Below are 17612 nucleotides of genomic sequence, written 5' to 3'. Positions count from 1 at the left end.
TGGTCTCTGTATCCTACTGTAAAAATAATACAAATTGCTCTTTTCTGTGAAAGAAATAAAGGCATTGTGTTTCTGTGATATGTATGTCCCCATATTTCTGCACAATAATTGAAATAAGGTAGAATAATTGAGCAATATAACATTCTCATTGTATTATACGGGAAACTGTATTTAACCTTGTTCAAAATAAATAAGCTTTTAGATACCTAATTTTTCACATGCAATATATGAGCTTTCCATGTCAACTTTTCATCTAAGATTACCCCAATACTTTAAAACGCTCTCTACCTCTAACAACCAAAAAAGCTGTGAAAACTATGATGCTGTGTTTCAATTTTGGATTATTTACGGAACTTGTGTGAACCCATGGCTTTACATTTTGTTACATATACATATTTTGCATTCTATTTTAGTTACTTTATTGAGTTTGGCGCTGTTTTGTACTGCTTCTGTCCTTGTTTTGATTATTATTATTTCTGGATTGTATGTAAATGTTGCATATTATAAATAAAGGTTTATAAAATACATAAAAAAACAAAAGAAGCTGGTGTCGTTTAATTAACAGTATCAAACGCTGAATGTAGCGTGTTGATTCGCTCATGTATTACCAGTTAAACTGTCATGTAGAGAACATTAAAAACATTCATCTCCCCCACTAAGAATTTGCGTCAAAATTCATACTTTTAATTGAGATGACGTTTAACGTCTACTTTTAAAAGTGGTTTTAGCGATCGGCGCAGATTGGCATTCATGTCACCAATCATATCGCTTAAAATCGATTTGCAAACAATCATATTGCGGAAAAGGCGGGACTTCCTGTTGTACGGCTGGAGCATACCAACCCTCACGGATTTTCCAGGTGTCTCCCGAAATTCAGCGCCTCTCCTGAAAACCTCCCGGGACACATTTTCTCCGAAAATCTCCCGAAATTCAGGCGCTTTCCCACAATATAAACAGCGTACCTGCCCAATCACGTTATAACTGTAGAATGATGGAGGGCGAGTTCTTGGTTTATTGTTAGGCAGTTTCATTAACGTCCTCCCAGCGCGGCAACAACACACAACAACAGCAGTCACGTTTTCGTCTACCGTAAAGCAGTTCGTCTGCCGTAAACAGCAATGTTGTGACACTCTTAAACAGGACAATACTGCTATCTAGTGCCTTTGATGAAAGCACTTTTGTGCGTGCCACACAGCAATGCATCATCAGAGAGGGTGTTCAGCATGGTTAGAAAAATAGTGACAGAGAATAGAAATGGATGGACAATTCAACCCTTAACTCAACAATGAGTAGATGAGTGTTATGTGTGTGTATACGTGTAAATAAATGAACACTGAAATTCAAGTATGTATTATATATATATATATATATATAATAAAAGAAATATATATTTATCGCTAGAATTCACTGAAAGTCAAGTATTTCTTGTGTATATATATATATATATATATATATATATATATATATATATATATATATATATATGAAATACTTGACTTAGTATTTCTTATATATATATATATATATATATATATATATATATATATATATATATATATATATATATATATATATATATATATATATATATATATGAATGAAATACTTGACTTGGTGAATTGTAGCTGTAAATATACTCCTCCCCTCTTAACCACGCCCCCCTCCCCCGCCCCCTCCCGAAATCGGAGGTCTCAAGGTTGGCAAGTATGGGCTGGAGTACCGGAGGTAGATTATTAGTATCTTCCAGTGTTTTATTTTTTATTTTTTATAACAATAGGGAAATACATAACGATATATATATATATTTTTTTTATTTTAATTTGTTTTTTTTAATAAACTTTTATTTATAAATTTCAACATTTACAAACAGACAAGAAACAATAATCAAAATAAGTACAAAAATAGTACAAAGCAGCGCCAGGGGGTTATAAATTCAAAGTAACTCAAATAGAATGCAATATATATATATATATATATATATATATATATATATATATATATATATATATATATATATATATATATATATATATATATATATATATATATATATATATAAAATAAACAAAGTGCAAAGCCATAGGCTCACTCAATTTCAGTAAATAACTTAAATTTGGAACACGGCATCATCGTTTTCAAATACATAACGATGGTGTTTTCCCTCACATGTCCAAATTGGTCACGTGATCGGAAGTGGAGTGTCCCTTTCAAAATAAAACACACTACCATGCCGTTATGCCGTTTTAAGCTGGTGTCATTATAATTAACCCACAGTATCAAACGCGGAATGTAACGTATTGATTCGCTCGTGTATTACCAGTTAAACCGTCATGTTGAGAGCATTAAAATATTCATCCCCCCCACTAAGAATGTGCGTCAAAGATCCATATATTAATGAGATGACGTTTAATTTACAAAGCGTTGCATCGTCTCTACTTTGCCTTATGTCACATACTTCTTAAAGTGGTTTTAGCGATCAGCGCAGATTGGCGTTTATGTCACCAATCAAATCGCGTAATATCGATTTGCAACCAATCACATTGCGGGAAAGGCGGGACTTCCTGTTGCACGGCTGGCGTACTGGAGGTAGATTATTAGTAGCTTCCGGTGTTTTTTAATAACAAAAGTTCCCTGAAGAAGACGCGTACGAGAAGAAGTAAGGGCGGCGGTGTCTTTTTTTGTAAACAGTTTGACGGTGAACAACATTCGACTAACGGGACGTTGAGCTAACTACCTCGGTGCGTCTTATCGCTGTATGTGCGGTAACAACATGTCTGCTCCTCTACCTGCCATCGTGCCTGCCGCCCGCAAAGCCACCGCCGCGGTCAGTTAATCCTCTTCTTTGCGAGTGAAACATGTTCCTTTCTTTACCTGACTGTGTGACGTCATGCTAAACATGCACTGTCTTTGTTGACAGGTGATCTTCCTGCATGGCCTCGGTGACACTGGGTAGGTCACATTTTGTATGTTTTTTTAACTATTTAGCAACAATATATGACTGTTTGAAAAAAAAGTGTTCAACGTTGGAACTGCCCATGCATGAGGAATGGGATTCATGGCTCTTGGAAGGGAAACGGATCTTGTGGAGCTGGTTATTATATTTCTGTTTTAAAACTGTTTTTTTTTTTTTAAATCTAAGAAACAATCACTTCGATCAGCATAATTCATTTTACACCAAAGAATGTTACACACATATTTCCATGTTTTGATAGGGACATCATTATGGAGTGAAATTATTGCCAAATTTACACAAAAACAAAATTCGCACGAAAAAAAACATTCTTTTAAAAAAAGAAAGAACGGATTTGCAATTAAAAAAACAAAGAAAAACTAATTTTGCAAGTAGTGAAGTATATTTATTAGGGCTGTGAATCTTTGGGTGTCCCACGATTCGATTCAATATCGATTCTTGGGGTCACGATTCGATTCAAAATCGATTTTTTTTTTTTCCAATTCAACACGATTCGCGATTCAAAAATTATTTTTTTCCCGATTCAAAAGGATTCTCTATTCATTCAATACATAGGATTTCAGCGGGATCTACCCCAGTCTGCTGACATGCAAGCAGAGTAGTAGATTTTTGTAAAAAGCTTTTATAATTGTAAAGGACAATGTTTTATCAACTGATTGCCATCCATCCATCCATCTTCTTCCGCTTATCCGAGGTCGGGTCGCGGGGGCAGCAGCCTAAGCAGGGAAGCCCAGACTTCCCCCTCCCCAGCCACTTCGTCCAGCTCTTCCTGTGGGACCCCGAGGCGTTCCCAGGCCAGCCGGGAGACATAGTCTTCCCAACGTGTCCTGGGTCTTCCCCGCGGCCTCCTACCGGTCGGACGTGCCCTAAACACCTCCCTAGGGAGGCGTTCGGGTGGCATCCTGACCAGATGCCCGAACCACCTCATCTGGCTCCTCTCGATGTGGAGGAACAGCGGCTTTACTTTGAGCTCCTCCCCGATGGCAGAGCTTCTCACTCTATCTCTAAGGGAGAGCCCCGCCACCCGGCGGAGGAAACTCATTACGGCCGCTTGTACCCGTGATCTTGTCCTTTCGGTCATAACCCAAAGCTCATGACCATAGGTGAGGATGAGAACGAAGATCGACCGGTAAATTGAGAGCTTTGCCTTCCGGCTCAGCTCCTTCTTCACCACAACGGATCGATACAGCGTCCGCATTACTGAAGACGCCGCACCGATCCGCATGTCGATCTCACGATCCACTCTTCCCTCACTCGTGAACAAGACTCCGAGGTACTTGAACTCCTCCACTTGGGGCAAGATCTCCTCCCCAACCCGGAGATGGCACTCCACCATTTTCCGGGCGAGAACCATGGACTCGGACTTGGAGGTACTGATTCTCATCCCAGTTGCTTCACACTCAGCTGCGAACCGATCCAGTGAGAGCTGAAGATCCTGGCCAGATGAAGCCATCAGGACCACATCATCTGCAAAAAGCAGAGACCTAATCCTGCAGCCACCAAACCAGATCCCCTCAACGCCCTGACTACGCCTAGAAATTCTGTCCATAAAAGTTATGAACAGAATCGGTGACAAAGGGCAGCCTTGGCGGAGTCCAACCCTCACTGGAAACGTGTCCGACTTACTACCGGCAACTGATTGCAATAATGTAAATTTGTTTTAACTAGGGCTGCAACTAACGATTGATTTGATGATCGATTAATCTGTCGATTATTACTTCGATTAATCGATTAATAATCGGATAAAAGAGACAAACTACATTTCTATCCTTTCCAGTATTTTATTGAAAAAAAACCAGCATACTGGCACCATGTTCTGGACATTGGGGGTGCAGCATACAGCAATAATAACACAGAAATGTAACTCATCAGATCAGAACTCAATCAGATATTGTACACTTTTCTGTTGTGAATAATAAAGGATTCATTTTAGGCTGCCTCTGAATAATAGCATGAAATATTCCAGCACCTTCATAACGTTTAGTTATACTAAAGTGTCACTCAAATCTAAATATATTTATACAGCTTTATCGGGCCTGGCTACATTGATCCATTATGAAACCAACCTGAGATATTTCTGTCCGTTACGTTTATTTCGAAATTGGTAACCGACCGTGCGTTTTCTCTCTCAAAACGGAGTCAAATGTGCCGGAGACACATTATCAGCCCCGCGTTGCAACAAAGGCATAACGTTAACGTCACTCACAAAAAAGCTGAACTCATGAATGCCTGTTGCCACTATGGACTTAAAAAGTTACATACCGTGAGTTCTTCCCTTCATCCATGGCTCCAACATGTTTCCTTTTCAGGTGCTCCTGAAGCAATGTTGTACTTCCGTGCCATTTTGCAGAAAACGCTCTTCTTTAAAGTTTGTAAAGTGAAGTGTTCCCACACTTTTGACGACTTAGGTCGTACACTTTTCTCCATTGAAGCAATAACCTCAAGATGTTTCTCCGCTAAACTATCCGTACTGTTTTCCTGCGCCATTTTTCGAATGTTTCCGCAAAGGAGACGACGTCGTCACGTGAGCTGCACGTGACACATGATTGGCTAACTTACCTCCACCTCATGAGACGTAGCCTCAGCGCCGCCTTGGCGCTGTTTTGTACTGTTTTTGTACTTATTGTGATTATTGTTTCTCAGCTGTTTGTAAATGTTGCAGGTTTATAAAGGTTTATAAAACAAAAAAAATTAAATAAATAAATAAATACATTTAAAAAAAAGCCTCCGCTCATGCGCATAGCATAGTTCCAACGAATTGATGACTAAATTAATCGCCAACTATTTTGATAATCGATTTTAATCGATTTAATCGATTAGTTGTTGCAGCCCTACTTTTAACTATTAAATGGACCAAAAATATGACTTATTTTATCTTTGTGAAAATATTAGACACAGTGTGTTGTCAAGCTTATGAGATGCGATGCAAGTGTAAGCCACTGTGACACTATTGTTCTTTTTTTTTTATTTTTATAAATGTCTAATGATAATGTCAATGAGGGATTTTTAATCACTGCTATGTTGAATTTGTAACTAATATTGATACTGTTGTTGATATTATTCATTTTTGTTTCACTACTTTTGGTTTGTTCTGTGTCGTGTTTGTGTCTCCTCTCAATTGCTCTGTTTATTGCAGTTCTGAGTGTTGCTGGGTTTGGTTTTGGAATTGGATTGCATTGTTATGGTATTGCTGTGTATTGTTTTGTTGGATTAATTAATAAAAAAAAAATAAAATAAAAAATAAAAAAATCGATTTAAAAAAAAAAAAGAGAATCGATTCTGAATCGCACAATGTGAGAATCGCGAATCAAATTCGAATCGATTTTTTCCCATGCCCCTAATATTTATATAGCGCTTTTCTCTAGTGACTCAAAGCGCTTTTACATAGTGAAACCCAATATCTAAGTTACAATTAAACCAGTGTGGGTGGCACTTGGAGCAGGGGGTAAAGTGTCTTGCCCAAGGACACAATGGCAGTGACTAGGATGGCGGAAGCAGGGATCGCACATGGAACCCTCAAGTTGCTGGCACAGCCACTCTACCAACCGAGCTAAGTAATGAAACTTTTTCTCTTCAATTAAAACAAATTCAATAAAAAATGATTCGCAAGTAAATAAAAGAAATCCTGCCAGTACAAAAATGATTTGCAAGTTAAAAACACAATTTTTTTTTCAATTAATAACACTATTTTGTTTTAGTTTAATAAACGATTTGTAAGTTTAAAAAAATTTGATAAAAAAAACGATTTGCATGTAAAAACTATTTTGTTTTATTAAAAAAACGTTTCGCAAGTGAAAAAACAATTTATTTTCAATTTAAAAAAATTGATACGCGAGTTAAAAGAATATTTACTTCAATAAAAAAAAAAATGCTTGTAAAAACTATTTTCTTCAATCAAAAAAACGATTCGCAGTAAAATAAACAACACTTTCAAAAAAAATATAGTAAAAAGTAAAATAAAATAAAAAATAAAAAAATAAAAATTGCAAGTTTAAAAACAATTTTAAGCTATAACTTTTGCCTGTCATATTCCACCTTGCCTACTACATTTGCACTCAGAGCACCCGTAATTCGCATTCTACAACGACAAGTGCAGCTGAGTCAATTTGAGGCCGTCAGAACCACTGTTATTAATATCATTTTTTTCTTGCAGAAAATATTTTTTTTGCTTGCGAATCGTTGGGTGTGAGTCAAACCATTTTTGGGTGTTTATGGAGTTTTGGCAGTCATTTTACTCCATACATCACTAGTTTGAATTTTCCCTCACTTAAAAAAAAAGTGTATTATTTTAGCAACATAGAAAAAAAATAACCAATAAAAAGTAAGAATAAAATACATCAATTGATATAAAAACTATAAATAAAACTACAATAATACCGTATTTTTCGGACTATAAGTCGCAGTTTTTTTTATAGTCCAGTGCGACTTATATATGTTTTTTTCCTTTTTTATTATGCATTTTCGGCAGGTGCGACTTATACTCCGGTGCGACTTATACTCCGAAAAATACGGTAGTTAGGACATGATAACATTGTGAGTACAAAATGATACTACCTACCTGGTGTGTGTACGCTTATAGTAGCCTGTCACAATAATGAACCCGAAAAGTAAATCCAAATGAAAATTAATACGTTTTTGAAAATACAATTTAAAAATAATAATAAAAAAATATATATATAATTTTATATGGGAAAAAAAACTAAATTTTTTAAAAATTAAAGTGAATCCAAATGCTGTGAGGTTTCGACTCATTTTCTAGTGGAGTTGCCAGTGGGGTGTCATGCACGTGCAGAGTGGGCAATTGCTGACACTAAAAACAAATGTGCATAAAAACCGGCTCCCAAACAAATAATACTAAAACGTCTGTTCAATGAATAAGTGCACTGTGTGGTTTGAATGAAACTGGGTGATTTTTGACAGACATGGATGGGCTGAAGCCTTCGCTGGCATCAAGTCAGCACACGTCAAGTACATTTGCCCACACGCGTGAGTATTCACCACGTTTTTTGGTAATATTTGTCGCTGTAAAGCATGTAAAAGTCTGCATTGTGTGCCCCACCACAGTCCCAACATGCCCGTGTCCTTAAACATGAGAATGTCCATGCCTTCCTGGTAAGTGCACGAACAAATAGGGCTGGGCGATATATTGAATATACTCGATATATCGCAGGTTTGTCTCTGTGCGATACAGAAAATGACTATATCGTGATATTCGAGTATACGTTCTCACGCAGTTGCTTTTAGCTGCGGGCATTACACTACAGGCGATTCTCACTCTTGTCTCTCCTTCTCACAGAGACATAAAACAAGCGCACCTTCTTACATACGTCACATACTGTCGCGCGTGCAATGTCATACGCCCTCGCCGAGCAGAGAGGTAACGTTAGCTGCGGTGCGAGTGGTAATAAGAGAGAGAGAAGGTGCGAATCTGGTAACAAATGAAGGAAGAATAATTAATTCCCAAGAAAAACAGCCCGGGGTCCATCGTCTGGCGGTGGTTTGGCTTCAAGCGGGTAGATGTTGAACAGACAACCATAATATGTCAAGTATGCGGAAAAAGCGTTGCTACATAAAGTAGCAGCTCTACTAATTTGTAGCTTTTGAAAAGTCACCCGCTAGAGCAGTGGTTCTCAACTTTTTTTCAGTGATGTACCCCCTGTGAACATTTTTTTAATTCAAGTACCCCCTAATCAGAGCAAAGCATTTTTGGTTGAAAAAATGAGATAAAGAAGTAAAATACAGCACTATGTCATCAGTTTCTGATTTATTAAATTGTATAAAAGTGCAAAATATTGCTCATTTGTAGTGGTCTTTCTTGAACTATTTGGAAAAAAATATATAAAAATAACTAAAAACTTGTTGGAAAATGAACAAGTGATTCAATTATAAATAAAGATTTCTACACATAGAAGTAATCATCAACTTAAAGTGCCCTCTTTGGGGATTGTAATAGAGATCCATCTGGATTCATGAACTTAATTCTAAACATTTATTTTGTTGAAGTATTAATCAATAAATATATTTATAAAAGGATTTTTGAATTGTTGCTATTTTTTAGAATATTTTAAGAAAATCTCACGTACCCCTTGGCATACTTTCAAGTACCCCCAGGGGTACGCGTACCCCCATTTGAGAACCACTGCGCTAGAGAATGGGGAGTGCTTGAAACTCCGCATGTCAACATCTCCGTTCGGTGCCACACCAACAAAATGCCCAAGCAACAATTTCCAGATCAACACCGTATGAAAAAAATAGTCAACAACAGAAGGAGATAACGTCCGCAGGAACCTACCACATAACGAAGGACGTACATTATTTGATTTGCTATTATGCAGCTCATTTTTATTTGACACTTATTGAAATATCTTGTGTGACATCATGCACAAAAGTGCACTTTATTTGTTTTAAAGGCCTACTGAAATGCGATTTTCTTATTTAAACGGGGATAGCAGGTCCATTCTATGTGTCATACTTGATAATTTCGCGATATTGCCATATTTTTGCTGAAAGGATTTAGTAGAGAACATCGATGATAAAGTTGGCAACTTTTGGTCGCTGATAAAAAAGCCTTGCCTGTACCGGAAGTAGATTCGTGGATGAGGAAAGTGAGAGTGAAGGACTAGAGGGCAGTGGGAGCGATTCAGATAGGGAAGATGCTGTGAGAGGCGGGTGGGACCTGATATTCAGCTGGGAATGACTAAAACAGTAAATAAACACAAGACATATATATATACTCTATTAGCCACAACACAACCAGGCTTATATTTAATATGCCACAAATTAATCCCGCATAACAAACACCGCCCCCCTCCCGTCCATATAACCCACCAATACAACTCAAACACCTGCACAACACACTCAATCCCACAGCCCAAAGTACCGTTCACCTCCCCAAAGTTCATACAGCACATATATTTCCCCAAAGTCCCCAAAGTTACGTACGTGACATGCACATAGCGGCACGCACGTACGGGCAAGCGATCAAATGTTTGGAAGCCGCAGCTGCATGCGTACTCACGGTACCGCGTCTGCGCATCCAACTCAAAGTCCTCCTGGTAAGAGTCTCTGTTGTCCCAGTTCTCCACAGGCCAATGGTAAAGCTTGACTGTCATCTTTCGGGAATGTAAACAATGAAACACCGCTTTCTTCTTTGCTGTCTCCATTGTTCATTGAACAAATTGCAAAAGATTCACCAACACAGATGTCCAGAATACTGTGGAATTTTGCGATGAAAACAGACGACTTAATAGCTGGCCACCATGCTGTCCCAAAATGTCCTCTACAATCCGTGACGTCACGCGCTGACGTCATCATACCGAGACGTTTTCAGCAGGATATTTTGCGCAAAATTTAATATTGCACTTTAGTAAGCTGTGTTGCAATGTTAAGGTTTCATCATTGATATATAAACTATCAGACTGCGTGGTCGGTAGTAGTGGGTTTCAGTAGGCCTTTAAACTATTGTAGTGGTGTTCTGTACACAAAGTGCAATTTAATTCAGTGTTGTTTTGATAAGTCATCTTAGTGACATCATGCACAAAAGTGCACTAATAGCTTGTTTTAAAATGTCTCTGACAATCTTGCACTTTCTGTTTTGGAAATGACATGAATGTTTGTGCCACTGCTTAATAACTGTTTAATAAATACAGTTTTGCTAAATTTACTTAATTGTGGTTTCCCTCTCTGCATGAAAGTTTAAAAGTAGCATATATTAATGCAGTATGAAGAAGAATGTTTTAATGTAGACACATAGAATCATCATACTGCTGTGATTATATGCATCAAGTGTTCATAAAAGGCTAAGGCAAAATATGGAGATATATGTGGTGTATCGTGACATGGCCTAAAAATATTGAGATATTAATAAAAGGCTATATCGCCCAGCCCTACGCACAAACATAAACAAACACGCATATATTTACACACTTTTCTCTGTTCAGGTTTGACATTTACGGCTTGAGTCCGGAAGCAGAGGAAGATGAAGCTGGTATTAAGAGAGCGTCAGACAACCGTACGTTTGTTTATTACAAGTGTTGGATGTGGCGTTCAAGGCAGGAAGTCATCAGTTTGATTTCTCCTGGGCAGTTAAAGCCCTGATAGACCAGGAAGTGAAGAACGGGATTCCCTCCCACAGAATCCTCCTGGGTGGATTCTCGCAGGTCGGCGAGGCGAACTCAACGTTCTCCGCAACTTTGTCTGCGTCGCGTCCGTCTGACACTCGTGCTTCTTTGTCCAGGGCGGGGCCTTGTCCTTGTACACCGCTCTGACCACGCAGCAGAAGCTGGCGGGAGTGGTGGCGCTCAGCTGCTGGCTTCCTCTGCGCAATTCCTTCCCTCAGGTAAAAGTTGCCTTCATTTGTCTTGGTGGTTAAACTTCAACCTCTGGTTTTGACAACAATTCAACACTAATATTAATAGGTGTCAGGTTCAAACACTGATGACATCTATTAAACAAGACAAGAAGCAAGGAATTAAACAGAGACAGGATTACATTTGGCTCAATTGAGGAGAGACGTCTGGACTGTACTCTTGTGTAGTCTCACCACGCTCTGGCGAAAGATTTTATTTGGACTTTCCCTGATTACATGGCAACAGCTGTTTCTAAGGGACGGGGGTCGTAAACAGCCATCGCCTTTGATTACAACAGTTCAAAGAAAAGGTCGTAAAAAAGTTCAAAGAAGAGGTCCCTGGAGGGGAGTCAGGTCCTGCTTCCTCTTCGCTTTGTAGATCTCGGGTCAAGACAATATCTTTCTGTTGATTACAATACATTAAAGAAACAGAACACCTTCATGTTGCTTCACATCCTACACAGTGGACTTTTACTAGCCTTCTTGGTAGGTTCAAAGACAGCTTTTGTCTTCTCGCCGGGCGAGCTGAACTCAATGTAACACAAAGTTTTGTGATAACTTAGATACAATTATTCTGACAATAGGAAGACTGTATTTTCTGGACCATAGGGCGCACGGGATATAAGGCGCACTGCCGATGAGCGGGTCTAGTCAGGTCTATTTTCATACAAAAGGTGAACCGGATTATAGGGTGCATTAAAGGAGTCATATTATTATTATATTTCTTTAAATGATAACACTTCCTTGTGGTCTACATAACATGTGATAGTAGTTCTTTGGTCAAAATGTTGCATAGATGATGTTTTACAGATCATCTTCAAGTCGCTTTCTGACAGTCGCTTCAGGGTGCACCGTTTTGGTTTTTGGAAATTCCCATTGAAATCAATGGGACAAATTACAAAAATTCCCAGATTTCCCGGAATTCCAGGTTTTCCGAGACATTTTTCCCATTCAAAAAGAATTGGCCATTTTGAAACTTCCACCATTTCCACATTTTATAACCGATTCAAACCATTCCACCTTCAACACATTCCACTCATCCTGGACATTCAAACTATTGTTTTTCCAAGTTCAAAGAAATTCCAGGAATTCCTGTTTTTTCGAAACCATTTTTGACCTTTTTTTCTGGTGATTACTCCTTACACATTTTTCAACCCACAACCGTTCCACCGTCCAAACAAAAAAAAAAAAGATGTTTTTTGACCTGGAAAGATTCCCGGGTTTTCCCGAAATTCCAGGAATTCCTTAATACCATTTGTCAATTAAAAATGTTGCCACTTCAACATTTATCGACTGATTTTGAAAAATTCCAACACAACTCGTTTTTTTACCATTTTCTAAAAAATTCCCGGTTTTCCCCAAACTCCCCAATTGTTGGGAAATTCCTGTTGAGTTCCACAACTCCCACATTTTTCATCTGATTCAAACTGTTCCAAGTATAAAATATTCAGGCTGTTTGGGAATTGTGTGCTCTACTTCAACAATTCTAAAAAAAATTCCAGGATTTCGGTTCAACGCCAGCATTGGAGCATTCACACGCAATTCCTTCAGGAATTGCCCCTTCAAGTTAAACTTCTTCTTCTTCTTCAGATTTTGGCGCGCTCTACCTTCCACATTTTTCACCCGATTTAAACCTTTCCAACTTCAAGCTGTTCAGCCGGTTCGGGAATCACAGGCTTTTCTTTGACAAATTTCCAAAAATTCCCAGATTTTCTGGGAAATGTTTGCCATTCAAAATGAATTGGCCATTTTTCAAACTTTTTCCACATTTTTCCACCGATTCAAACCATTTAACCTTCAACATATTCCACTCATCCTGGACATTCAAACTATTATTTTTCCAAGTTCAAAGAAATTCCAGGAATTCCTGTTTTTGCGAAACCCTTTTTTGACCCTTTTTTCTGGCGATGACTCCTGACACATTTTTCAACCAAACATTCCTCTTAATCAGGACAAAAAACAACGTTGTTTTTCGAACTGGAAAAATTCTCGGTTTTCCCGAAATTCCAGGAATTCTTTAATATAATTTCTCAATTAAAAATATTACTACTTCAACATTTCTCAACCGATTAGAAAAATTCCAACACCAACCATTTCAACTCATTCAGACCATTCAAGTTTTTTACCATTTTCAAAAAAACTCCCGCTTTTCCAAAAATTTCCAAATTTTTGGGAAAATCCCATCGAAATCAATGGGACATTCTTCAAAGTTCCACAACTCCCACATTTTTCATCTGACTCAAACTGTTCCAACTTCAAAATATTCAGCCTATTCGGGAATTGTGTGATCTACTCCAACAATTATAACAAAAATTTCAGGATTTCAGTTCAACGCCAGCATTGGAGCATTCACACGCAATTCCTTCAGGAATTGCCTCATCTAGTTAAACTTCTTCTTCTTCTTCTTCTCCAGATTTTGGCGTGCTCTACCTTCTACATTTTTCACCCGATTCAAACCGTTCCAACTTCAAACTGTTCCCTTGACAAATTCCAAAAATTCCCAGATTTCCCGGAATTCCAGGTTTTCTGGGACATTTTTGCCATTGAAAATTAATTGGCCATTTTTCAAACTTCCACATTTTTCCACCGATTCAAACCATTAAACCTTCAACATATTCCACTCATCTTGGACATTCAAACTATTATTTTTCAAAAAAATTCCAGGAATTCCCAGAATTCAATTTTTTTTCTAAAGCCTTTTTTGGCCCTTTTTTCTGGCGACTACTCCTTCCACATTTTTCAACCGTTCCACCGTCCAAACATTCCTCTTAATCAGGACTAAAAACAAAGTTGTTTTTCGAGTTGGAAAAATTCCCGGTTTTCCTGAAATACCAGGAATTCCTTAATACCATTTCTCAATTAAAAATATTACTACTTCAACATTTCTCAACCGATTAGAAAAATTCCAACACCAACCATTTCAACTCATTCAGACCATTCAAGTTTTTTACCATTTTCAAAAAAACTCCCGCTTTTCCAAAAATTTCCAAATTTTTGGGAAAATCCCATTGAAATCAATGGGACATTCTTCAAAGTTCCACAACTCCCACATTTTTCATCTGATTCAAACTGTTCCAACTTCAAAATATTCAGCCTGTTTGGGAATTGAGTGCTCTACTTCAACAATTATAACAAAAAATTCCAGGATTTCAGTTCAACGCCAGCATTGGAGCATTCACACGCAATTCCTTCAGGAATTGCCTCATCTAGTTAAACTTCTTCTTCTTCTCCAGATTTTGGCACGCTCTACCTTCTACATTTTTCACCCGATTCAAACCGTTCCAACTTCAAACTGTTCCCTTGACAAATTCCAAAAATTCCCAGATTTCCCGGAATTCCAAATTTTCCGGGACATTTTTGCTATTGAAAATGAATTGGCCATTTTTCAAACTTCCACCATTTCCACATTTTTCCACTGATTCAAACCATTAAACCTTCAACATATTCAACTCATCCTGGACATTCAAACTATTATTTTTTTCAAGTTAAAAAAAATTCCAGGAATTCACAGAATTCCTTTTTTCTGGGGACTACTCCTCACTTTTTTTTTTTTAAACCGTTCCACCGTCCAAACATTCCTCTTACTCAGGACTAAAAACAAATTTGTTTTTCAAGCTGGAAAAATTCCCGGTTTTCCCGAAATTCCAGGAATTTTTTAATACCAGGTCTCAATTAAAAATGTTACTACTTCACCATTTCTCGATTGATTTGAAAAATTCCAACACCAACCATTCAGACATTCAAGTTTTTTAACATTTTCCCCCAAATTCCCGCTTTTCCCGAAATTCCCATATTTTTGGGAAATTCCCATTGATATCAATGGGCCATTCTTCAAAGTTCCACAACTCACACATTTTTCATCTGATTCAAACTGTTCCAACTTCAAAATATTCCGTCTTTTTGGGAATTGTGTGCTCTACTTCAACAATTCTAAAAAAAATTCCAGGATTTCGGTTCAACGTCAGCATTGGAGCATTCACACGCAATTCCTTCAGGAATTGCCTCTTCAAGTTAAACTTCTTCTTTTTCAGATTTTAGCGCGCTCTACCACATTTTTCACCCGATTCAAACCGTTCCAACTTCAAGCTGTTCAGCCTATTCGGGAATTGTGGGCTTTCCCTTGACAAATTTCCAAAAATTCCTAGATTTTCCAGAATTCCAGGTTTTCCTGGAAATTTTTGCCATTCAAAATGAATTGGCCATTTTTCAAACTTTTTCCACATTTTTCCACCGATTCAAACCATTTCACCTTCAACGTATTCCACTCATCCTGGACATTCAAACTATTTGTATTCCAAGTTCAAAGAAATTCCAGGAATTCCTGTTTTTTCGAAACCCTTTTTTGACCCTTTTTTCTGGCGATGACTCCTTCCACATTTTTCAACCAAACATTCCTCTTAATCAGGACAAAAAACAAAGTTGTTTTTCGAACTGGAAAAATTCCCGGTTTTCCCGAAATTCCAGGAATTCTTTAATATAATTTCTCAATTAAAAATATTACTACTTCAACATTTCTCAACCGATTAGAAAAATTCCAACACCAACCATTTCAACTCATTCAGACCATTCAAGTTTTTTACAATTTTCAAAAATATTCCCGCTTTTCCCCAAATTCCCAAATCTTTGGGAAATTCCCGTTGATATCAATGGGACATTCTTCAAAGTTCCACAACTCCCACATTTTTCATCTGATTGAAACGGTTCCAACATCAAAATATTCAGCCTGTTTGGGAATTGTGTGCTCTACTCCAACAATTATAACAAAAATTCCAGGATTTCAGTTCAACGCCAGCATTGGGGCATTCACACGCAATTCCTTGAGGAATTGCCTCATCTAGTTGATAGCATAATTCCTAATCTCTGGTCTCTCGCAGGCGTGCGGCGGCAGCGCCAACAAGGACATGCACGTCCTCCAGTGCCACGGCGACGCCGACCCGCTCGTGCCCTTCTCGTTTGGGAGCCGCACCGCCGAGAAGATGAAGAGCCTCATCAACCCGGCCAACGTCTCCTTCAAGTCGTACCGCGGTCTACCTCACAGCGCCTGTCCCGAGGTCAACAGTCACACAGAGCAGCTTGAATTTCTGTCTCAAGCATTTAATCCTTTTGTATTATTATTATTATTATTATTATTATTATTATGCTTCTGTGCAGGAAATGGTGGACGTCAAGCGCTTCATCGAGAAGCTGCTCCCCGCCATCAGCGAGGAATAAGACGTCTCTTTGGCCTTCACCAGGACCACGAGCAGCTTGACAGCATAAAAAAAACAAAAGACAAAAAAAAAAATCACGCCGCTTCCGCCGTACCTTTTCAGAGGCAAACCGGAGCGCTTGATGTTGACGCCGAGGAGCAGCGACACGTCCCGCCATGGAGTATTGCAATCGTCAGTGTTACGGTAAAGTGACGTCAGTTGCTTGATTGTTGATGCTGAACGCCATTTTCCCCCGCAGCACACGTTTGTACAGGAGTAACTAGGGCTAATGTTTTGTTTTTTCAATGATGTATACGTGTCGTATTGCTTAAACCAGAGGTGTCCAGAGTGCGGCTCGTAGCTAACTTTAGCCACAATCATTAGCATTCTAATATTTAGCTTTTTTGCAAATTTTTCATGTATATACCTCAGCATCAAATGTTTTTTTGAGGAATAATACCTGTTAGTATGCTCGCTAAATTTGTAGGTATACACCTCCAGTCATATTTTGGTACTTGATGCATGCTAACGTTAGCATGCTAGCATTTAAAACAGATTTTTCAGGTACACACCTCATTAATATATTTTGGTACTCGACACAGGCTAACATTAGCATGCTAGCTTTTTTTTAAACAAATTAAGCAGTTCAGTATTTTGGCATTTCAGTAATGTTTTTGTTAGCACAGTACCGTTAGCATGCTGTTTTATTTGTATTTTTATGAATTATTTCCCCCAAAATAACACCAGACAAAAGATATAGCCGAGGAAAAACAAAACACACAAGACGAAGCAAATAAAAGCAAACAAAACACTCATAATAATTCATGAAGATGATAATATTACGAAGCCACTAAAGGGACATGGGGGATTTTTTTTTAATATAATTTTTCAATTTTTAATTTTTTTTTTTAGACTTGTATCTCGTGCGCACTAGAAATGATCTCGTGCGCACGAGATACATGTCTAAAAAAATAAATAAAAAATAAAAATGATAATTTATTTTGTATTTTTATTTTGTATTTATTTATTTGTATTTTTATTATTTCCCCAAAAATAACACCAGCCAAAAGATATAACCGAGGAAAAACAAAACACACAAGACAAA

The 17612-nt window shown here is 37.9% G+C and overlaps 1 protein-coding gene across 1 annotated transcript in view; it reads left to right on the top strand.

The window, feature by feature from the left end:
- Nucleotides 1-2550: 2550 nt before the first annotated feature.
- Nucleotides 2551-17612, top strand: part of lypla1 (lysophospholipase 1) — a 16005-nt gene continuing 943 nt past the window's right edge. Inside the window, exons 1-9 of the mRNA XM_061965070.2 lie at nucleotides 2551-2824; nucleotides 2918-2949; nucleotides 7892-7957; nucleotides 8036-8083; nucleotides 10912-10982; nucleotides 11057-11130; nucleotides 11208-11309; nucleotides 16193-16369; nucleotides 16470-17612. The exon at nucleotides 16470-17612 is cut by the window's right edge and continues 943 nt beyond it. Coding sequence (XP_061821054.1) covers nucleotides 2756-2824; nucleotides 2918-2949; nucleotides 7892-7957; nucleotides 8036-8083; nucleotides 10912-10982; nucleotides 11057-11130; nucleotides 11208-11309; nucleotides 16193-16369; nucleotides 16470-16529 — 699 coding nt within the window. The 5' untranslated portion in view covers nucleotides 2551-2755 and the 3' untranslated portion in view covers nucleotides 16530-17612. The remainder of the gene's footprint in view (nucleotides 2825-2917; nucleotides 2950-7891; nucleotides 7958-8035; nucleotides 8084-10911; nucleotides 10983-11056; nucleotides 11131-11207; nucleotides 11310-16192; nucleotides 16370-16469) is intronic.

Source organism: Nerophis lumbriciformis, linkage group LG07 (genome assembly GCF_033978685.3).
Source record: "Nerophis lumbriciformis linkage group LG07, RoL_Nlum_v2.1, whole genome shotgun sequence".
Classification (NCBI taxonomy): domain Eukaryota; kingdom Metazoa; phylum Chordata; class Actinopteri; order Syngnathiformes; family Syngnathidae; genus Nerophis; species Nerophis lumbriciformis.
The sequence above is the reverse complement of the archived record's forward strand: the minus strand, read 5'-3'. Positions and strand labels throughout refer to the sequence as shown.